This window comes from Chrysochloris asiatica, unplaced genomic scaffold (genome assembly GCF_000296735.1).
Source record: "Chrysochloris asiatica unplaced genomic scaffold, ChrAsi1.0 scaffold00004, whole genome shotgun sequence".
Lineage (NCBI taxonomy): Eukaryota > Metazoa > Chordata > Mammalia > Afrosoricida > Chrysochloridae > Chrysochloris > Chrysochloris asiatica.
The window spans coordinates 36,373,416-36,397,507 of record NW_006408522.1 but is presented as its reverse complement, the minus strand read 5'-3'; the positions used below and the strand labels follow the sequence as shown (position 1 = coordinate 36,397,507).

Here is a 24,092-nt window from a genome sequence, read left to right as displayed (position 1 = left end):
TGGAAGAATGCAAGATTGGGGAGGATCAAGAGGTGCAGGTCTGGGAGGAAGCAGTAATGAATAGTGCAGTGTGAGACGTTTAACTGAGATAGTTTAATACTATTGTAAAAACAAGAGATGAAATCCATTACTTGCTATGTGATACAGTGTGGTTATGTACTAGACTGTTAATCTAAGGGTTGAAGGTTTGAAACCTCCCAGTGGATAAATACCTGGTGATCTAGTTCCCTAAAGATGACAGCCAGAAAACCCTATGAGGCAGTCTTATTCTGTCACATGAGAGCACCATAAGTTTAAGTCTTCCCAGCACCTAATAGCCACAACAAACAGCTAATGACATTGAACATTTTTTCATGTGCTTGTTGATCATTTGAATATCCTCTTTAGTGAAATGTCTATTCAGGTCCTTTGCCCCTTTTTTGATTGGGTTGTTTGTCTTTTGTTAAGTTGTAGAAGTATGTATTTTAAAAATAACAGTGTGGATATTAAACCCTTATCAGATATACTAGGGGACTTCAAAATGTTCATGGAAAATGGAATTAAAAGATAATAGAATTTTTCCACTTACTTCTTAAAGCTCCCTTCCTGAAAGTTTTCTCCCAATCAGTTGCCTTTCACTTTTTGATCATAGTGCTATGATAAATGAAAGTATTTGACTTTAAAACTTTTTACTATGAATTGAGTGAAGGTTTACAGAGCATATCATCAGTTTTATATCCAACAAATTATATACTTTGCTTCATTACAGTGATTGCAACCTCCAAGTACCATCAGTTAGCAGTATTTATCTCTATATCCTTTAACTCATGCCCTCCTCTCTGTCTCCTGCTACTTTTCCTCTTCTGACCTCCCTCTTGTTGTATTTTGCCTGCCCTACCACCCATGTTGTGGTGCTGTGATTTAATGCGCCAGACTGCAAAGCTGTTTGAACTGCAAGGTTGGCAGTTCAAGCTCACCAGCTGCTCCTCGGAAACCCTATACAGGGTTACTATGGGTCGGAATCGACTCGATGGCACTTAACAACAACAACAAGCACCCATGTTAACATGTGTCTACACTCTAGCATGTCCCCTACTGTAACCATCATAGAACATTTCATTTAGCAAGAAAATCTTTTTTTTTTTTTTTTTTACTTTTTACGACAGTGGTCTCATACAATATTTGTCATTTTGTGACTGATTAATTTCACACAGCCTAATGAGTCCTGGTGTGGCACCGTGAATTAATGCACCAGACTGCAAAGCTGATTGAACTGTAAGGTCTGTGGTTCAAGCTCACCACCTGCTCCTTGGAAACCCTATACAGGGTTTGGCTATGGGTCGGAATGGACTCGATGGCACTTAGCAACAACAACAACAGTGTTCTCTAGGAGTCCTGGTGTGGCACTATGGGCTAATGTGTCAGACTGCAAAGTCTTTTGAACTGCAAGGTTGGTGGTTCCAGCTCACCAGCTGCTCCTTAGAAACCCTATACAGAGCTACTAAGGGTCAGAAACAACTTGATGGCACTTAACAACAACAGTGTTCTCTAGGAGTCTTGGTGTGGTGCTATAGGATAAGTACACGACTTCAAGGTCAGCATGAACCTCAAGGTGGGCAATTCAAACTCACCAGCAGATTCTTGGAAGCTCTATACAGGGTCATTATGAGTCAGAACCAACTCAACGGCACTTAACAACAATGTTCTCTAGGTTCATCCGTGTTGTGAGATGTTTTGCAGATTTCTCATAATTCTTCAGTTCTGTGTAATATTAATATTCTATGTTTATGCCAAAGTTTGTTTAACCATTCTTCTGTTAATGGGCATCTTTTTGCTATTCTGAATAGTGCTGCAGTCAACATGGGTGTACATACATATATCTAGCTGTGTCCCAGCTCTTATTTCTTGAGGATATGTACAAAATTAGAGGGATTGCTGGTCATATGCTATTTCTTTTTCCACTTTTTGAGAAAGTGCCATACCTTTTTCCACGGTTGTTGTTGTTGTTGTTGTCAGGTACCATTGAGTCGGAACCGACTCATAGCGACCCCATGTACAGCAGAACGAAACAATGTCCGATCCTGGGCTAACACCACCACCGCTGCCACACTTGACACCATCAATGATGCCACTGGTTGATCCATCTCGTTGGGGGTCTTCCTCTTTTTCTCTGACCCTCCACCTTACCCAGCATGACATCCTTCTCCAGAGACTGTTGTCTCCGGACAATGTGTCCAAAGTAGGAGAGACGAAGCCTAGCCGTCTTGGCCTCCAAGGAGCACTCTGGTTGTACTTCTTCCAAAACAGATCTATTGGTTCTTTTGGCAGTCCATGGGACTTTCAGTATTCTCCTCCAACACCACAACTCAAAGGCATCAATTCTACGATCTTCCTTTTCCACGGTTACTGCACCATTTTACAGTCCCACCAGCAGTGTAGGAAAGTCCCAGTCTCTCTACACTCTCTCCAGTATTTATTGTTTTCTGTTTTTTTGAGCATTTAACATCAATAATAAGATGATGTCTCATTGTTTCCTGGTGTGGTGTTGTGGGTTAATGTGCCAGACTGCAAAGCTGTTTAAACTGCAAGGACGGCGGTTCAAGCTCACAAGCTGCTCCTCGGAAACCCTGTACTGGGTCGCTATGGGTCAGAACTAACTTAACAACAACAACAACAATGGCAAATGATCATGAGAATTTCTTCATGTTTGTCGGTCACCTGAAGGTCTTCTTTGGTGAAGTGTTTGCTCATGTCCTCAACCCATTTTTAAATTGGATTATTTGTCGTCTTCTTGAGGCATTGAAGTGTTCTGTAAATTTTAGAGAATCGGTCCTTGCCAAACATTTTTTTCCTAATTTGGTTTCTCTTTGCTTTTTTGGTGAAATCCTTTGATGCACATAAGTGTCTAAAGTTTAGGAGGTCCCAGTCATCTATTTTATCGTTTGGTTATGTGCTGTCAGTTATGTCTGATAGTGTATGTATGCCATATATCAGAGCCCATAAGTTTATCCCTATTTTTTCATTGATGACCTTTATATTTCTAGGCTTTGAGTTCAATTCATTTTTGTATATGGTTGATATATGGGTCTTGTTTCATTTTTCTGCAAATGGATTTTCAGTTTTGCCAGCATCATTTGTGGAAGACACTATCTCTTCCCCATTTAATGCGTTTTGGCCCTTTGTCAAAGATCAGCTGACCACAGGTAGATGGCTTTACTTCTATGTTCTCAATTCTGTTCCATTGATTTATGTGTCATTATACCAGTACCAGGCTGTTTCACTATGTGGCTGAGTAGTACATTTTGAGATTGGGAAGTGAGAGGCCTCCTACTTTGTTATTTTTGAATAATGTTTTGCTTATCCCATGTCTCTTTCCTTTCCATATACAGTTAGTGATTAGTTTTTCCATCTCTTTCAAAAGTGAGGTTGGAATCTGGATTGGGATTGCATTATATCTATAGATTGCTTTGGGTAGTATTGACATTTTCACGTTGAGTCTTCCTATCCATGAGCAGGATATATTCCTCCATTTCTACAGTTTTTAAATGATTTCTTGTAGTAGTGTTTTATAGTTCTTTTGGTTTTTTTTGTTGTTGTTGTTAGATTTACTCCCAAATATTTCATCCTTTGGGTGGTTATTGTAAATGGTATTGTTTTCCTGATTTATTTTTCAGAGCTTGACTTCTGTTTGTTGATCATGTATCCTGCTACTTTGCCAAGTCTATCCATGAGTGCCAATAATTTTCTTAACTGAGACTATGAGGTTTTCTAAGTATAGGATCATATCATCTGCAAATAGAGGGAGTTTTACTTCTTCTTTGCCAATTTGTTATTGTTGTTGTTGTTAGGGGCCGTCAAGTCATTTCTGACCCATAGTGACATCATGACTAAAATCCTGCCTGGCCCTTCTCCATCCTCACAATTGTTAAGCTTGAGGCCATTGCTGCTGCCACTATGCCACCCCATCTGGGGGAGAAGGGGGATCTTCCTCTTTTTTGCTGATTCTCCACTTTACCTAGCATGATGTCCTGCTTCAGGGACTGGTCATTCCTGATAATATGTCCAAAGTACGAGAAATGAAGTCTCACCATCCTGGTTTCTAAAGAGCATTCTGGCTGTACTTCTAACACAGATTTTTTTGTTATTCTAGCAGTCCATGATACTTTTAATATTCTTCTCCAACACCATAACTCTACTGCATCAATACTTGTATGGTCTTCTTTATTCAACGTCCAACTTTCACATGCATATGAAACTACTTTTTGTTGATACCTTTAATTTCCCTTTCTTGCCTTATAGCTCTGGCTAAGACTTCCAGCACAATATTAAATAGGAATGGTTATAAAGGATATCCTTGTCTAGTTCCTGTTCACAAGGAAACAGGAAAACTTCAGTTTCTCACTGTTGAGAGTGATGTTGGCTGTTGGTTTTGTATATATGCCCATAATTATGTTTAGGAATTTCCTGGTTGTTCCTATTTGTTGATTGCTTTTATCAGGAATGAGTGTTGGATTTTGTCAAATGCCTTTTCTGCATTAATTGATACGATCATATGATTCTATTGGCTAGGATTTTGTTGAGAATTTTTGCATCTATGTTAATGAGGGATATTGGTCTGTAATTTTCTTTTTTAGTAATGTCTTTGCCTGGTTTTGGTATCAGAGTTATGCTTGCTTCATAAAATAAATTCAGGAGTTTTCCATCCTTTTCTGTATTCTGGACTAGTAGAATTGATGTCAGCTCTTCTCTGAATATTTGGTAGAATTTACCAGGAAAGCCATCAGGACCTGAAGTATTTTAGTTGGGAGTGTTTTAATGGCTTGATTAATTTCTTAATAGGCCTTTCAAGTTATCTACTCTGGGAGCATAGTGGTTATGAATCAGGCTACAAATCTCATAGTTAGCAGTTTGAAACTACCAGCTGTTCCACGTGAGAAAGATGAGGCTTTCTACTCCTGTAAAGATTTACAGCCTCAGAAACCCTGTAGAAGGTCGCTATGAGTCAGAACTGACTCCACAGCACATAACAAAACAACTTCTGTACTAATTTAGATAGGTCATGTATTTCTATTGTCCATTTCATTTAGATTTTCAAGTTTGTTGAAGTACAGTTCTTCATAGTATTCTGTTATCTTATTTCTGTAGGTTCTGTTGTGATATCTCATATATTTTTTTATTCATGTTATTTGTATATTCTCCTTTTCTTTTGTTTTATTTGCCAGTGGTTTGTCGGTTTTATTAATCCTTTCAAAGAACCAGCATCTTGTCTTACTGATTCTATTGTTTTTCTTTTTTCTATTTCATTCATTTCTGCTCTAATATTTATATATTTTCTTCTGGTGGTTGTAGGCTTAACTTTGCTGCTCTTTTTCTAATTGTTGAAGATATTGAGCTGAGTTGTTGGTTTTGGTTCTTTCTTCTTTTGGGGTGTGTGTGTTTATTGCTATAAATTACCTTCCGAATACTGCTTTTGCTGTGTCCCAAAGGTGTTTAGTAAGTTGTGTTTTCATTCTCATTTGTTTCAAGGATTTTTTTTTTTACATCATTTTTTATTTTATCTCAGAAGCTTTTAAGCAGGAATTATTCAATTTCCACATTATTGATTTCATTTCCTTGATTTTCTAATTTTATAGCGTTATGATTTGAGAAGATGCTTTGTAGTATTTTAATGTTGTTTAATTTATTGAGGTTTGTTTTGGGGCCTAACATGTGGTCTAGTCTGGAGAATGTTCCTTGTGCACTGGAAATAATGTATATATATTGTTTTGTTGGGTTGAGTGCTCTGTATATGTCTACAAGCTAAAGTTGGTTGATAGTGTTTAGTCCTCCTGTGTCTTTGTTGAGTTTTTTTCTGGTTGTTCTGTTCTTCATCAAAAGTGGTGTGTTAAAATCTCCTATTATTGTAGAGTTGTTTCTTTCTTCAGTTCTTTTAGAGTTTGAGACTCTTGGGAACGTTGTTGTTATGTGCCGTGCAGTCAGTTCTGACTCTTAGCGACCCTGTACAGGGTTTTCAAGGCTGTAAATCTTTATGGGAGCAGAAAGCCTCATCTTTCTCCCGCGAAACAGCTGGTAGTTTCGAATTGCTGACCTTGTGGTTTGCAGCCCGATTCATAACCACTACGCTACCAGAGCTCCTTGGGAACAGATATTTATAATGGTTATGTCCTCTTGTTCAGTTGACCCCTTAATCATGATATAATACTCATCGTTGTCTCTTATGCTGGCTTTTGCCTAAAAGTATATAACCCATAATGGTTTCCTCAACTCCCAAATTTTGTGGGGATTCCTCAATGGGTCTGATAGAATTTGGGGAACCATTTGTGACCAGTGAACTGTACTTTTGTCTGCTTGTGCTCTATCTAGGCTGTCTGTACATACAAACTTCAGTTGCTAGTCTGAGCAATGGAGTCCTGTTGTGCTGGACCTAAAGATCAGTTTAAACCACAAGATTGGAGGTTCAAACCCACGAGCCGCTCCTCGGAAACCCTATACAGGATTACTATGAGTTGGCACCAACTTGACAGCACTTAACCACAATAGTCAGACCAATACTTGTACTAATTTTAAATTAAACTAGATGATGCTTTCAGTGGTAGACACAGAACTGCTGTTGTGTTGTCTGCTTTACCAAATTTATAATGTTTTTTCCTTCTTTCTTTTTTCTCCTTAAACTTTAGTGTGATATAATACTCTTCATAGTACTTTTATCAAGTTCTTTCCAGACAATACCACAGCCACTAACTTGGAAACTAGAGGCTCAGAAGCTTAGGTGTATAGTACCACCACTAATGTATCAGCTCAGCCATACATGACCCAAAGATCATGAATAATCACCTGCTTGAAAATAATTGAGTGCTTTAAGAAGTCAGTGTTGATATGAGATTAACTTGTTTATTTCCCTTTTCACAGTGAAGCCATATCCTTGGAGGGAGATGAATGGGAACTGAGTAAAGAAAACGTGCAGCCGTTAAGACAGGGACGGATAATGTCCACACTTCAAGGAGCGTTGGCACAGCAAGAATCTGCCTGTAACAGTACTCTTCAGCAGCAGAAACGGTGTGCAGAATGGTTGAAACCCAGCCTGTTATTGTTCCCAACTGTGTAGATAGTGTAGGTTGGAGCCATCATGCAAGGTGGCATAAAGAATGCTCTTTAGAAACTAGTAGCATGTGAATGTGTTCCCACCTACTTTCTCTTCACACAATAGGTATCTTAAGATCTTATCAGATTGACAGAGAATAAGAGCTATGGGATTTCATTTCACTGTGGAGCAGCTAAACTTCTTTACCAGTAGAAATGCATTTATACAGGGGACAATAAGAAGCATAGTAAAGCAAATTATTTTAGACCCCCAAGCAGACTTAACTCTTGTAGTAATATAGTGGAAAATTGCTTGCTTGGATTCTAAGTACTGAGAGAAAGTGAATCTGTTACCTTTCGCATGGACTCAATTGTTAACTTTCTCGGACAGTTTTTTTGTTTTAAATGTTTTCTATGATTGTTCTAAGAAGTTCTGGTAGTGTAGTGGGTACAAGTTGGGCTGCTAACCTCAAGGTCAGCAATTCGAAACTACCAGCCATTCTGCAGAAGGCAGGTGAGGCTTTCTGCTCCCTTAAAGATGTACAGCATCAGAAACCCTATGCAGGGTCGGTAAGACTTCACAGCACACCACCACCATGATTGTTTTATTGTTATAAAAATACATATTCCATGTAAACTATCACTCAATTCACAATAAAAACTAAAAAACAAAACAAAACAACAACCCCATAAAGCACAGCTTCCAGCAGTGTTTTTTTGGTTGTTGTTGAGAAATAGGCACAACAAAGCATCCATCAGTTCAACCATTTCCGTGTGTACAGTCCAGTGACACTGATTACATTCTTCCAGTTTTATAGCCATTTTCCCCCTTCTTTTCTAAGTTGTTCCTTACCCCCTAATGCAAATTCACTGCTTCCTAATATTCCTATCTAATCTTTCAAGTTACTGTTGTCACTTTGATCTAGGAAAGTATTTTTGAGACTATCCCAAAATGGTGGTCTCCAAAGACAATGTAAATCTCAGAGAATTGGGTTTATATTAAAATGTTTTCTCATAATTAACAAACTGAATGAAGACAGTCTGAACAATATTTAGAAATGGTTCTAGAGAACTGCTCTCTTTTATTTAATACAGGTTTTGTTAAAATAATAGTATAAAGTCTTTTTCTACCATCAATCTCCTCCATCATAGGTAAATAATGCAATGATTATTTAATGTAATGAATATCTTTGTCTATCTCATTGTATCTTTTTTTTTTCTTAAGTTTTTATTGTGAACTGAGTGGTAGTTTACATGGGAGAACATCATCTTTACACTCATATCTCATTGTGCCTTTAAAAACATTGAATTGTATTCTTTTGTTTCAATATGTGGCATTTTAAATTCTTCTTCCTGGTGTCTGTGGCCTTGTGTTTTTCTAATACTCTCCCTTTTTATATTTGTACCTATTGAATTTACCCAATTCTCTATACTTTGCCCTGTTCTTTGTCCATATTCAGATTTTTCCAGGATTATTCAAGTAAACAAACACTTGACAGAAAACATTTAATAAATGATTTAAAGTAGAGATGAACTTCATTCATTTGGTTTGTGTCATTGCATATGCTAATATTTTCTATTAATTTTCAGAGCATTTGAATCTGAAATTAGGTTTTACACTGGAAATGATCCTCTGGATGTTTGGGATAGGTAAGTATTTTTACTTAACAAGAGCATCAGAGATGTAACATGAGTGGTGTATGGAGTAATGTGTCAGAGTAGTAAGTGGCCTCTTGGGGCATGAAGAGCCAGAACCATCATAGTATATTTTCCTGTGAAGTATTCAGAATGGAGAAATCTCTAGTTTGTGGTGTGCAATTCTGACCTACATCCTTCCACTTCCATCCTTAGTATTCTCCAGAGTATTATATTAGAGATGCTTTGGGAGAGTTTGAAGGATACAGACTTAGAGCATGTTGTTGAAAATGTGTAAATAAATAAGCAGGTATACATTGCTTAATGTACAGATAAAGCCCAACAGTATTTGTATTCCTGTTCTCATAATGTTTTTATTAAGTCTTGGTGTGGCACTATAGGCTAAGCACTGGACAGCAAGGTCGGTTTGAACCACAAGGTCGGTGGCTCAAACTCACCACTGTGTGGAAACTATGCAGGGTTGCTACAAGTTGAAATTGACTCAATGGCACTTAACAACAATAACAACAGTGATTTTAAGTCCTGGTTTGGTGCTGTAGTATAAGCACTGGACTGCAAGGTCAGTGGTTCAAACTCACCAATCACTTCTCGAAAACCCTATACAGGGTCGCTGTGAGTCGGAATTGATTCCATAGCATTTAACAACAGCAACAATGGTTTTAGGGAGTCCTGGTTTGGCTCTGTAGGATAAGCACTAGACTGTTACTCGAAAGGTTAGTAGTTCAAACCCACCAACTTCTCCTTGAAAACCCTACACAGTGTTGCCATGAATCATAACTGAGTCAACAGCACTTAACAACAATGGTTTTAAAGCTATAAACCTAGACTCTTGTAGCTCGAGAATGCAAGTGAGCTACAGACAATTACGGCAGAGGATGAGATTCTGGGCATGGGCTCTCTGGCTTTGTCTCTAGATAGGCAGTCAGAATAGCGTGCAGGACTGGGTGTGCTCTGGTCCCTCCTCACTCACATCTTCTCTCTTCCTCTGCCTCCCTTCCTTTCACTGCTGCTTCTGCTTCTGCCCCTTCTTCCTGCCTTCTTAAGGGGAGGCAGCAGTAGCTGCAACCAGGACAACCCGAAGTGGTTTCCCATAAGGTTTTAATATGGTTCTGACTCATAATCACCCTATATAGCATTCCCAAAGAGTTGCTGGTGCGTTTGAACTGCCAACTGTGTAGTAGTCCAGTGCTTTTCTTTTAGCACCACACCAGGACTCCATGGCTTTAATACGATGTTCACAAAAGGAATTTCACATAACGTCCTATTTCACAGAATGCATTGTGGACCTTAAGCAACATATAACTGTAATTTCAACATTTTAGGTATTTCTGTCTAAGCAAGTCTAGAATGGGTCTTAGAACAAGAATAAAAGCACATGTTCAGTTTGTAAATATTCTTACCCTTTTTTTCCCATTCAGGTACATTAACTGGACGGAGCAGAACTATCCTCAGGGGGGGAAGGAGAGTAACATGTCAACATTATTAGAAAGAGCTGTAGAAGCTCTGCAAGGAGAAAAACGGTATTACAGTGATGCTCGATTTCTCAATCTCTGGCTTAAACTGGTGAGTCTTATTGAAGATACTTTCTCTAGGGGTGTTTGGTACAGTAAAGTGGCATAAAATATGCCAAAACCTAAGCCATCTAGCAGATTGAAGCATTTCATAAATACTCAATATTTGTCCAATTGGTTCTACTTTAGAAATGGAATTAAATAAAGTATGATAAAGCTTTTTTCCCCTCTAAGATTGATCACAAGGTCTGTATACCTTTTCATGGGTAATTGGTTATTTGTTCAAATATAATGGGTCCATTAGGTTGGGGGAAGAGGTACAGATACCAACAGATGGCAGCAGTACCTTTGAAGGAAAGTCTTGATAAGTGATTCAGGTGTTTTAAAATGGGACAGACAGAACTATCCTCAGAGGATACAGACAGTAGTAACATGCTAACAGATTTATCAGGTTATTTTTGCTTAGAGCTCTCCTATCCCAATGCACATATGAGGGTAAGTCAGAAAGTATTGCTTCAAAGTCATAGAAACCTTTATTAGACAAAAATATCAAAATAGCTATTGTTTCTCGGCATATCCATCATCTAGATCTATACTTTCTTGAAGGTGGTGTTCCCATCTCTCTTAACCGTTCCTTAAAGAATTCTGTACTTTTTAATTTACATCATGTCAAAATGACAATTTTGGCATCTTTGGACTCAAATCATGTTCCTTTTCAATGTTCTTTTAGTTTAAAAAGCAAAAAGAAGTCTGAAGGGGCAGGATCAGGGCTGTCAGGTAGATGGGAGTAAGATTTCCCAATGAAATTCTCATAGGTAGCCCTTGCCACCCTTCAAAAATGACTTCATAGGGTTTTTTTCTCATCAGTGCAGTTGTTCATCTTCCTAAAACTTCTAGTAAGTCCCCATGATTGTCCTATATCCTTCAAGAAAATTGATTATGATTTTCCCCTTTTGGATCTTAAAAAACTGTCTATTACCTTTTTTTTTAATGTTTTATTATGAATTATATGGTAGTTTACATGAGAGAACTTTAGTTTTACATTCATTCCATCGTATATCTTCTCATTGCCATGGTTCCAATCCCCTCCATGCATCATCAACCAACCAAAGGGTATATCCTAGAAGCCCGCCCCCTACACTCCCCCCCAACAGTTTTCAGCCCACAGTCCCTTTTCCTTTCTGGATCCAAAGTCCCCAGCCACTTCATTACTCCACGTCATTGTCTCTGTCTCCCATCTCAGGCATCTCTGTTTCTCTGGGTACGGTCCTGCTCTCGGCTCTTCTCCGTTGATGGTCCCAGAGACCTCCGCTCCTAGTCTGTAGAATTAATCACTGCCTTCCTTGTTACAAAACATCTACGTTTGCATTTCCAACCCTCATAATCCGTCCTGATAAGCATTATTCACTACAGTAACACGAGTTACCCATCCGCTCCTCCCAGACAGATTGAATAGTACCCACTGGAGATTCTGCCTTCCTCCATGTTCCCTAGCACTAGGTTCCCCCTTGAAAGCTTGTAAGCCAGTCACTTCTTGCCTTTGTAGTCCCTCCCTCCCCATTTGAGTATCCAATGCCCAAGTTGCCCATCTCCGTCTACTCTGTGTGTGGAGGGGGTGGGAATGATTCTTGCTGTAAGGATTTGTTCCCTCTTTTGAGTTGCTGCTCCATAGGTATAGGTCAAGTTCATCAGATTGTATCAGCTCACTCTTTTTTTTTTTTCCCCTCTTCTGTCTTCTCCTGGTTGCGCTCCGATCATCCAGTCATCCGGTCCAGGTCACGTGGGTATCATCTGCAAGTGTGGGGGCACCTGTGCACATGCCCTCTCTTCCCATCAGCCGGTAGCTCCACTTTCCTCTTGAGTCCACCGTGGCCACGCCACTGACTCTGGGCCCAAGAGTCCCCAGGTCTCCTCACACTGCTTGCCATCCAGGTCCCCAACTGGGTCCACAGAAGTCCACTGAACATTGTAGGGCTTAGCTTGCCGCTTCATTGCTGCTTTTACCCCATTTCCCCCCATTGGTGATGTGTGTGGTCACCAATCAGAGTGTGCATTTCCATTAAGTCTTAGTCTTGGAAGGGGATATGCGTTGACAGGACCTGGCCACTTGCCTTGATGTTTCCTAGGGAAGCGATTTGTTTGTTCTTTTAGTTACAGTCCATCTGCCTCCATTTTTCCTGCAGGTCTTTCTTTAAAGAGGTATCTTTTATTCTTCTAGCCACTCCAGTCTGGTCTGCTCGTCCTTTCAAGTGGAGATTTCTCATCTCTGGAGATCTGGATGTGGTTCCGGTTTCTACCTATAGTTTTATGTATTGCAGAGGCGCTTCAGGAAGCCTCGTTCACTGTCTATTACCTTTTGAACTGACAACTCTGCCTTGAATTTTGCTGGCCCAGCAGGTCCCCTTGGGAGCCACTTTTTTACTGACCCTTGTTTGGAAGGCACCCTAATATAACTTGTCTGTAGTCATCCACTGGTTACAGAGACATGCTTACACAATTTGTAATAAACCTGTGCATGCCTGAACTGGAACCCTAGTATCAATTCTTTTTCTTTTTACTTAACCCCTCATACATTGACTATCAAGTAAATTCAAAATTGTTAACTCAGCGTTGAAGATCTGTTAACATATTTCTTTCCATACTTTTACCTTGCCTGAACCTGTGCGTATATCCAGTTGTCACGGTCTTTGTTTATTCTGTTTTCTCTACCTAGAATGCCCTTCCCTTCCCATTCTCCACCTGATGAAAAGTTTCTTTCCAGGCCATGCTTAAATGTCACCCCTTCTTGAAGCCTTTCCGCCCTATCTCCTTTTCTCACAAATTAATTTCTCTTTTTCAGTTCTTCTCAGCATATAGTCTTTTTTCCATCTTAACAGAATTCAAATTTTATTTATTTTTTTAAATCTTCTATTGTAAATTAAATAACAGTTTATAGCACAGATCATCAGTTTTACATTCAGCAAATTATACACTTAGTTTCATCTCCATGATTGCAATTCCCTCCATGTAATGTCATTTATCCCACTTTCTCCCTGTGGTTCTTGTTTCCATTCTTCCTTTCCCAGTCTATCTGAACTTTGTTCTCTGGTATGGTGTGGTTGATATGAAATGGTTGACCATTTTAAAAAATGATGTGTACCTCACTAGTGTTCTTGTCTCCCCTATATACCCATCTATTGCGTGGCTACAAATTGAGCTATGAAGGGTGAGTTCAGTTCCAGACCTGGCTATGATTTTAAGTTTTGTTCCACGTTTTTTCCCACTCAGTCATGGACCTTCTAATATCTCTTTCATAGTAGTAGGTAGTAGTAGTTGGGCACCATCTAGTTCTTCTTGTCTCAGGGTCAAGGAAACTGATGTTGTTGTGGTCCATTAGTCTTTTGGACTAATTGTTTCCAAGTGTCTTCAATTTTCATCACTTTTCTTTCTTCTGGACAGGGAGAGACCAATAGTTGCACCTTAGATGACTGCTCATGAGCATTTAAGACCTCAGTCACTAGTCACCCAAGTAGAATATAAAACACTGTCTTTGTGAACTGTTATGGCAATTGACTATGGTGTCCCCTGAGACTATGACTCAGATTCCCTCAAGATGTTTGGTAATGTCTAAGGAGTTTTCATAACTTTGCCCTTTGTCTGCTCCATCACATTTATGGACTCAGTATATATTATATTTTTCTTCAATGTAGTAACTTCATACAGTATCTCCAATGATTGTTTGGAACATAAGAGGCACTCAGTAAGTGAATTGAAACTGGTTGACTGTTAACATTTAAAATTTGTTGTAGGGGCATTTATGCAATGAACCTTTGGATATGTACAGTTATTTACACAACCAAGGGATTGGCGTTTCACTTGCTCAGTTCTATATCTCTTGGGCTGAAGAATATGAAGCTAGAGAAAACTTTAAGAAAGCAGATACCATATTTCAGGAAGGGCTTCAACGGAACGCTGAACCACTGGAGAAACTACAGTCCCAGCACAGGTAAACACCTTCTTTGGGCATGTCTTTACTCTTTATAACTAATGGTGGTGTTGGTGTTAGTTGTATACCATTGTGTAGGTTCCGACTCATAGAAACCCTGTATAGGGTTTCCGAGGCTGTAAAACTTTATGGGAGCAGAAAGCCACATCTGTCTCCTGCAGAGTGACTAGTAGATCCGAACTGCTGACTTTGCTGTTAGCAGCCCAACTTGTAATCCACTATGTTACCAGGGCTCCTTTATCACTAATGTTGTTATTAAGTGCAGTCGAGTCAGTTCTGACTCATAGTAACCCCGCATAGGTTTTCCAAGGAGCAATTGGGTTTGAGTCACCGAACTTGTGGTTAGCATTCCAGTACTTATTGTACAGTGCCACACTGAGACTCCTTATAATTAAGAGTAATAATAAATGCTCTTTTTTTGTATCTGAATAAAATGCTACTCAATGCATTAGCAGCTTTACTTAGTTACTGTTCAGTTTTTGGAACACTGTCTTTTTTTTTTTTTAATGTTGCGTCATATTCCATTGTGTATATGTAACAGTTTGTTTACCCATTCTTCCATTGATAGACATTTAGGTTATTTACCGTCTTTTGCTACTGTGACTAATGCTGCAATGGATGTGGATGTGCATATATCTATTCATGTCACAGCTCTGATTTCTCTAGGAAATAAGAGTAATGGGAAATACGGTATTTTTATTTCCAACATTTGAATGGAAGCACCATGCCATTCTCTACAGAGATTGCACCATTTTATAGTCTCCCAGCAGTGTAAGTCTCACACTCTTATCATCATTTGTTGTTTTCTGTTTTTTTTTTGAACTTTGCTTTTAATGCCAGTGTAGACATCTCTGCTGTTTTGATTTGCATCTCTCTAAGAGCTCTGGTAGCGTAGTGGTTACAAATCGGGCTGCGAGCCTTAAGGTCAGCAGTTCTACACTACCAGCTGTTCCGCGGGAGAAAGATGAGGCTTTCTGTTCCCGTAAAGATTTACAGCCTCGGAAACCCTGTACAGGGTTGCTATGAGTCGGAACCAACTCCATAGCACATAACAACAACAACAACAACAACAGTGACAGTGAGTTCTGGTGCGGCACTATAGGATAAGTGCTAGACTACAGGGTTGGTTTGAACTGCAGGGTCAGTGGTTCAAAATCACTAGCCGTTCCTCGGAAACCCTATATAGGGTCACTATGGGCCAAAACTGACTCTACGGCACTTAACGACAACAGTGATCATCATTATTCTTAATTGTTGGATGTATGAATGCTTTCTTTCAGCAAGTGTCTGTTCATGTCCTCTGACCATTTTTAAGTTTGATTATGTGTCTTTTTCTTACTGAGATGTTGAAGTGTTCTATTAACTTTAGAGAACTTGTTTAATTTATGTCATTGCCAAAATTTTCCTAGTCTATGGCTTCTTGTTTTACTCTTCTGGTGAAATCTTTAAATGCACACAAGTGTCTAATTTTCAGGAGGTCCTAATTTTTAGGAGTCATGATGTGGTGCCATGGGTTAAATGCACTGGACTGCAAAGTCAGTTTGAACTGTAAGGTCAGTGGTTCAAGCTCACCAGCTGCTCCTCGGAAACCCCATACTGGGTCGCTATGGATTGGAACTGATTCAAAGGCACTTAACAACAACAACCTGTATATAAAGAACTCCAACAAATAAATGACAGAGACAAACAGCCCAAGGTTTTCTTTATTTCTTTTTTTTTTTAAGGGAAAAGGACCTGAATAGACATTCACTGGGGTTAATGCGCTAGCTGCAAAGTTGGTTTGAATTGCAAGGTTGGCAGTTCAGCCTCTCTAGCTACTCCTCGGAAACCCTATACAGGGTCGCTATGAGTCAGAAAAGACTTGACAGCTCTTAACAACAACAACAAAGACTGGTCATCGTTTGTCTTCTGCTGTTTGTTATTTCCAGTTAAGTTTGATAGTGTATTTATGCCATGTATCAGAGACCCTAAGTTTGTGACCCTATTGTGTATCGTTCTAGGTTTCACATTTGTATTGTGTCCTGAACACTTGAACTTGAAGAGTGTTGATGTCTTTGTCTCAGTGAGCAGCTGACCTTTAGATATCACCAGTTCTTTCCTCACTTTGTGAGGCGGTAGTTCCTGTGTCAGCTCAGTTCTTGACTTTTGTTGTGCTGTTTTGGGTCTGTACTCTACATGTCCCAGTCAGGGATTAGTGTGGGACTTGGGCAATGCTTTACCTCACAGTTCAGTTCTACAAGCCTTTTCTTTGCCGCTTTGAGTCTACCCTATGTATATACAGAACTCAGGAGTGAACCCAAGATTTGTGTCAATTTCATACCTAGAGTTGGGAGCTCTCCTTCTTCAGCACATGTAGTATTATCCTCATACTCTTTAACCTTCAAGAGCCCCCCCTTTCCCAGTCTGTTGACCAGAAAAGTGAAATTTTTGGAGTTGTAGCTTCCCATGCTACCTTTGCAACAGTTCAACGAGAGAAAAGAAAAAAACAAACAGGAAACCCAACCCTTATGGGTTGCTTCTTTCGGTTTGAACTCTCCACAGTCTACCTGCTTTTGTTCACTTTTCAGAGTTCTCAGTTAGGGTTTTGTCTTTTGTCTAGAGTTGTTAATTCTAACCAGTGGGGGTTTAGTAGTAGTGGTGGTGGTGTGCCATGGAGTTGGTTTCTGAGGCTGTGAGTCTTTAAAGGAGCAGAAAGTCTCATCTTTTTCCCGCAGAACTGCTGGTAGTTTTGAACTGCTAACCTTAAGGTTAGCAGCCTGATTCGTAACCACTATGCTACCAGAGCTCCTTAACCAGTGGGGGATAGAAGAGGCTATCATGAGCCTGCTCTGTGGCTCTGTGGGTTAATGCGCTGGACTGCAAAGTCAGCTTGAATCCCAAGGTCAGTGGTTCAAACTCACCAGCCACTCCTCACAAATCCTGTACAGGGTCACTATGGGCCAGATCTGACTCCACGGCACTTAACAACAACCTTCTTATGATAAAACGTTGATGGGGAACATTGTTTCTGATTTCATTAAAGTCAGTACTGTTACCCTAATCTGATCCTGAAATCGAATACTCAAAGTATTTATAATTGATCATTAAATCAAATTTGGACATTTAAAAACTAAAAAAACCCTTGCTGTCAAATTGATTGTGATCCATAGCGATAGCGACCCTATAGGACAGGATAGAATTGGCCAACAGCGTTTCCAAGACTATAATCTTTACGGAAGCAGACCATCACACCTTCTGTGTAGCAATTGTTTGAACTGCTGACCTTTTGGTTGATAGCTAGCTGAGTGCTTTAACCATGGTACCATCACAGTTCCTTAGACGTTTAAAGAGAAGCAGAATCATTCTATCCAGAACCTTGTCTGATTTGAAGGTGGCTTTCTGTATTCCTGAGAGAGTAAAAATTTTCCTTAGGGATGTTTTTGTACTTTTATTCCATCCTACTCAACTCATTGTTTTAACAAACTAGAAAATTTAAATCCAGCGAATAGTAGTCACCTCACCAACAGTTAATTCTCTTACTTCAGACAATTCCAAGCTCGAGTATCTCGACAGACACTTTTGGCACTTGAGAAGGAAGAAGAGGAAGAAAGTTTTGAATCTTCTGTACCACAACGAAGCACACTGTCCGATCTAAAAAGCAAAGGGAAAAAGACAGCAAGAGCTCCAATCAGCCGTGTAGGAGGTGCTCTCAGGGGTAAGTTTGTTCAATGTCCTTGTGCACATTCTTAGTCTCAAGTAGTAGACAACTTAGGTGATGAGAGAATGCATAGCTATATATGTGGACACTGTCCTAGTTTTCTGAGTACTAACTTGGAGTCCTGGGGGCAGCGCTGGAGGATCAGCACTAGACTGCTAACCGCAAGGTTGGCCATTCAGACCCACCAGCTGCTCTTTGGAAACCTTAGACAGGGTCACTATGAATCAGAACCAACTTGACAACACTTAACAATAACAACTAAGTAGCAAAAAGAAGTAAGTTTAAGGAGAACTGGAATCATACTATGCAGTAAAAGCAAAACATGTCGACAGTGCTGTGTCTTAATTAAGAAAAACCCTGGTATGTCAAGATTTTCTGAGTTTTTAAGTGGTGTTAGTTGAGTCCTGGTGGCATTGTAGGATAAACACTGGACTGCTAACCCCAAGGTCAGCAGTTCAAACCCACCAGCTAGCTGCTCCTAGAAAACTCTGTATACATGGTCACTCGCTATGAGTTGTCACAGAGTTGGCGGCACACAAGTTGAATAAGCTGCATCATGATAAATGAGAAAATGTTGAAGTTGTCAAAAGATTTAATTGTTTTGGGATCTACAACCAGTGTCTATGGAAGCAACAGTCAAGAAATCAAAATGTGTTTTAAGTGTTAAAAAGGAAAGATGTCCCTCTAAAGATTAAGCTGCACCCAACCGGAGCTATGGTATTTTCAGTCACCTCATGAGCACGTGAAAGATGGTCAATGAATAAGGAAGCCTAAAGAAGAATTGACACATTTGAATTATGATTGACGAAAGATCTCGAAAGTACCGTGGATTACCAGGAGAACGAACAAACCTGTCTTGGAAGAAGTACAGCCAGAATGCTCCTTAGAAGGGAAGATGGTGAGACTTCATCTCACATACTTTGGACATGTTATCAAGAAGGGCCGGTTTCTGGAGAAGGACATAATGCTTTATAAAGTAGAGGGTCTGCGAGAAAGAGGAAGACTCTCAATGAGAAGGATTGACACAGTGGCTGTAACAGTGGGGTCAAACATAGCAATGATTGTGAGGATGGTGTAGTCTTGGGCAGTATTTTTGTTGTATATGGGATTGTTATGAGTCAAAGCCATCTTGATGTCACTTAACAGCAACAGTTGAAAGAAAATACACAATAATAGTAGGTATTTGTCAGGGGAAGGCTTTTACATTCACCTAAGATTCAAAGATTGGTGTTGACGTTAAGAATCATATTGAGACTTCTGGGACTAAAAATTGAACACTTGGTACACCCAAAGATGACTAGCAATAAACTTTTATTAACAATGTTGTTTCAGTTAGGCATGGTTTTTTTGTTTCCTATCTGTTTCCCGGTATCACTTTATCTGAGAATTAAATTTATTAGCCAGAATGTTACTTGGAGAGCTTAGAATTAGGGATCAAGGGTATTCAGTCTTATGGATATTTTATCCGGACCATGTTATAATGAAGCACCATACTTCAACATGTTGTTGTTATGTGCTGTGGAGTCGGTTCCTACCCATAGCGACCCTGTACAGGGTTTCCGAGGCTGTAAATCTTTATGGGAGCAGAAAGCCTCATCTTTCTCCCACGGAACAACTGGTAGTTTTAAACTGCTGACCTTGTGGTTTGCAGCCCGATTTGTAACCACTATGCTACCAGAGCTCCTTATACTTCAACATAACTTATAGTAATTGTATTGATTTGTGTTCTGTAGATTCAGCATGTCTCAGCTGATTTCCACGACCTTTGAGGGGACATTTTTAACTGAAGAATAAAGATAAGGTTGTAGTTATTGTTATTAGGTATTGAGTGGGTTCCAACTGAAAGCAGCCCCATGTACAACTGAACGAAACATTGCCTAGTGTTGCATCCTCCTCAGAATTGTTATGGTTGAGCCCATTGTTGACACTGTGTCAGTCTTTCACTTTACCAAGCATGATGTCCTTCAAAATGTTTTTAAAGGCAAACTTTTCAGAAGTGGTCCACCTCTTGTTTTTCCTAGTCTGTTTTAGTGTGGGAATTCCACTGAAACCTGCCCATCATGGATGACCCTATTAGTATTTAAAATACCAGGGGCAAAGCATCTAGCATCACAGCAACACACAAGCCACCACAGTAAAGCAAACCAATAGATGACTAGTGATAGATTCGGTTAGTTTCTAATGAAAAATGGATCATGACTAAAGGAAGATGGAGATTTTTAAAAATCTGTGAATAAAAGATTGGCAGGTAGGGAAAGACAGTGAGAATATATATAAATAACAAGCACAGAATATATTAAAACACTGCTAATTGATCCATTAAGAGTTTTGTTTTTTAAAATTATTTTAAAAATTCTCTTGGACTCACGGAAGAATAAATTGTGGTGCTATAGGATCAGCACTGGACTGCTAACCCCAAGGTTGGTGGGTCAAACCCTCCAGCTGCTCTATGGAAACCCTATACAAGGTCACTATGAGTCAGAACTGACTTGACAGCACTAAACAACAAACAGTTGGTATCTGAGTTGATAATTAAAGCGTTTATATTAAATTTTAATTTCTTTCTCCTAGCGTCAAGCCAGAACAGAGGAGTCCTAAATCCAGTTCCTCAACAGATGCTAAGTAATTCTAGAATTACTGTTTTTGATGAAAATGTTGATGTGACTTCTAGAGCAGAGTTGTCTAAACCCACAGCCCAGCCATGGGTAGCACCCCCTGTGCCCCGGGCCAAAGAGAACGAGTTGCAAGCAGGCCCTTGGAACACAGGCAGGCCCTTGGAACACAGGGTAAGGAATTTTAGATCCAGTATGCTTGTCAGCATATACAAGGTTCAGATTTAGAGTAAAGAAGTATTTTTAACATCTCTTTTAAATTCTTCCTGAATATTTAGACAATGTGTGTATATTCAGATTGTAAAACTCTGGTAATTTTAATTTTCTTATTTCTCACAGCCTCGTGGCAATACAGCTTCTGTGGCAGTTGTACCTTCTATGCTTCCCAATTTTACTCCATATGTGGAAGAGACTGCACAACAGCCAGTTATGTGAGTATGATTTCCAAATCGTGTGAAGTGGAAAGTGACAGAAGCACCTACCCTTGTTCCAAAAGCATTTCTTTCTTTTTTATGGGAATGAAAGCTAGACAGAGTTCTGTGTTTCCTAGATGTCTATTCCTTTTAGTGTGTTAGGACTAAAAGATCATTTGGCATTATTTTTACGAATAAATAAACTTATTACTAAGTTTGATTTACAGGGTTATAGTCAAAGATAAGGAGCTCTGGTAGCTTAGGGGTTACTAATCAGGCTGCAAACCACAAGGTCAGCAGTTCAAAACTACCAGCTGTTCCATGGGAGAAAGATGAGGCTTTCTGCTCCTATAAAGATTTACAGCCTCGGAAACCCTGTACAGGGTCGCTATGAGTCAGAACCGACTCCACAGCACACAGCCACTACCACCAGTCAAAGATAATCACTATCATTTAGGTGAGGTGTTCTGCCTTTGTTATTGACAATAATTAGAAATAGTGATCGTTTTCCTTGTTATCCAAGTCTTTCATTTTAGACATCTTTTTTCCCTCCATTCTTTCTAACCCTTAGTACTTTTGTTTGTAAGAAAAAGTATGGTACAAAATGGTTAGGTAATGAGATCAGGCTATAGATTTAGTTTAATACATGACATTGCTGAGTTTTAGTATGAGGTTGGATGCTGTATCCCAGTATGAGTTTCCTCATAACTAATCTACATCCCTACTCTGTGTGTGGTACTATTTTGTTGTTGTTATGTGCCGTGGAGTTGGTTCCAACTGTTTCGAACTGCTGACTGAGATTAGCAGCCCGATTCGTAACCACCACGCTACCAGAATTATGTTGTTATTGTGAAGTGCTGTCTAGTCGGTGCCGACCCATAGTGACCCTGTATAGGGTTTCCAAGGAGCAGCTGGTGAGCTTGAACCAGAGCTATAGGAGTACAAAAATGTCCAAGATTTTGAATAAAAATTATGTTTTGATAGAGCTCAACTAAGGAAGACTAATTTTAAGGAAATCATGTGAGACTTTACAAAAAAAGAACTGCTTGAAGAAATTGATGGACACATTCCTGGTTGCTCAGTTTTTCCTTATGTTTAAATTAGTTTGTAGAAATTTGAATTATATCAAAGTATATGTTGTTGTTATTAAGTGCTGTCGAGTCGGTTCCGACCCATAGCGACCCTGTACAGGGTTTCTGAGGCTATAAATCTTTACAGGAGCAGAAAGCCTCATATTTCTCCCGTGGAACAGCTGGTAGTTTCAAACTGCTAACCTTAAGGTTCGCAGCCCGATTCGTAACCACTCTGCTAGCAGAGCTCCTTATCAAAGTATATAGGGTTTAGAAAATGTTGAACTTAATTTTTATTTAATTTAAACTCCTTTCATGGGTTTCTTTGGCCTCTTTAGTTTGTATTTATCTTAACCATGTGTAGAAGCTCTTCATAAATTAAGAAACTTCCGATAAAATTTATGAGTTACAAATATTTTCCCCTAGTTACTTGTCTTTTGACCTTGTGTAGCAGTAACCAATATAAATATATTTTAAATTCTTGTGCATTTAAATTTAAAAACCTTCTTTATGACTTCTTTGTCCATTTCTTTATTTGCTGGACTTACTGCCACCTAAGTAACTCCCTGAGGAAATATGGCATGAGAGATAGGCATCTGACCTCCCCTAACTTCACAAGTGGGGCGGAAGATCAAGATCAGCAGCATCAGCCACCCAACATTGATTCCTAACATGCACCATCCAACCTTTTAACCAAGTCATACAAGCAGTCCTTCCCTCAGCACTCTGTTTCTCTGCTGGGTTTGATAATTCATTGCAATGGCCACACATGACTCTCATAATATTATAACAGTTATGGACTTTATTAGGGATCCTGAAATTCAGGATCAGAACTATTCAGGATACAGTTCTTCAATTAGGACAACCTCCTAGCACTGTCCCTTGTCCTCTGCCCTGCTCAGACAAGTGTTACGAAGTGCTTTAGCTCTGCCGATAAATGCTCAGAGGCACTCTACTCAGCCAACAAGCCTCCTGCTCAAAGGCACTCAGCATTCTCATCCATGGACCAGGAAGCTAGCTCACTGCTCTGTCTCTTGCCGGTTTCTTGGTTCTACTGACACCATTTCTCTGCCACTGCTTCTCATCATCTCTGATGTCTTCAGTGTCACAGCTGTGTCTGTTTCCTGGATGAAGTAGGTTCTCAACACTAGGTTGGTAAGCCCTACCTGGAATAATCAACTGTTTTTCTTGTCATTAAGTGCCATAGAAATTGAGCCACTGGTGTGAGTTCAGTTCCTAAGGGTCATAGTCTCAGTGTCCTAATTTTTCAAAGTATAAATTGAAGGGAGAGGTCAACTCCCATTTGTCTAATAAATTTTCTAGTTAGCTTTAAAATTCATATAATGCCAGTTCATTTTGTATAACTGCTTCAATTTAGAAAACATATGACACACTTATAAAAGGAGTTGTTATGAAGTAAAAGGTTTGTTTTTTTGTACTATTTCTCATGTACATAAAACTGATCTTCATACTAGAATATCGTATAACCAGTTTCTCAGTCCTAGCTAGTTCATGGCAGATCGAGGTATATTGTTGTTCAGTGCCATTGAGCCACTGCTGACTTATAATAATCCTGTGTACAATAGAATGGAACACTGCTCTGTTCTCTACCATCCTCACAACGTGTTATGTTTGAGCCCATTGTTGCTGCCACTATGTCAGTCATTACATCTAACTGGGGAGGTCTTCCTCTCTCACGGACTCCCCAAATTTTCTGAGTACCAATTCTTTTGAACTAAGTGTTCCTTCTTATGCTGTCTCTCATACACAAGACTGCTAATCTGATTTTCTTTTCCTTCAAGTGTATACTTTAAATTGTTTTACTTAGTATTGACTTTAGTTTTTAAATCTTGTGAGTTGTTGTTGTTAAGTGCTTTTGAGTGAATTCCGACTCACAGCGAAACTGTATAGGGTTTCCAAGAAGCGGCTGGTAAGCTTGAGCCACCAACCTTGTGGTTCAAACTGACCTTGGAGTCCCGCGCAAGAACCCACATAAGTAACAAACACAGAAAACCAAATTGTAAGGTGTGCCTACAAAATAATGAGTAGGATACCTGTAAAGATCTAATTACTTCATCTCAGTTTTTTT

The 24,092-nt window shown here is 39.4% G+C and overlaps 1 protein-coding gene across 1 annotated transcript in view; it reads left to right on the top strand.

The window, feature by feature from the left end:
* BUB1B (BUB1 mitotic checkpoint serine/threonine kinase B) overlaps positions 1-24,092 on the top strand; it is a 65,169-nt gene that overhangs the window by 1,735 nt on the left and 39,342 nt on the right. Inside the window, exons 2-8 of the mRNA XM_006831775.1 lie at positions 6,889-7,035; positions 8,650-8,709; positions 10,134-10,278; positions 14,015-14,211; positions 17,736-17,905; positions 20,480-20,694; positions 20,860-20,951. Coding sequence (XP_006831838.1) covers positions 6,889-7,035; positions 8,650-8,709; positions 10,134-10,278; positions 14,015-14,211; positions 17,736-17,905; positions 20,480-20,694; positions 20,860-20,951 — 1,026 coding nt within the window. The remainder of the gene's footprint in view (positions 1-6,888; positions 7,036-8,649; positions 8,710-10,133; positions 10,279-14,014; positions 14,212-17,735; positions 17,906-20,479; positions 20,695-20,859; positions 20,952-24,092) is intronic.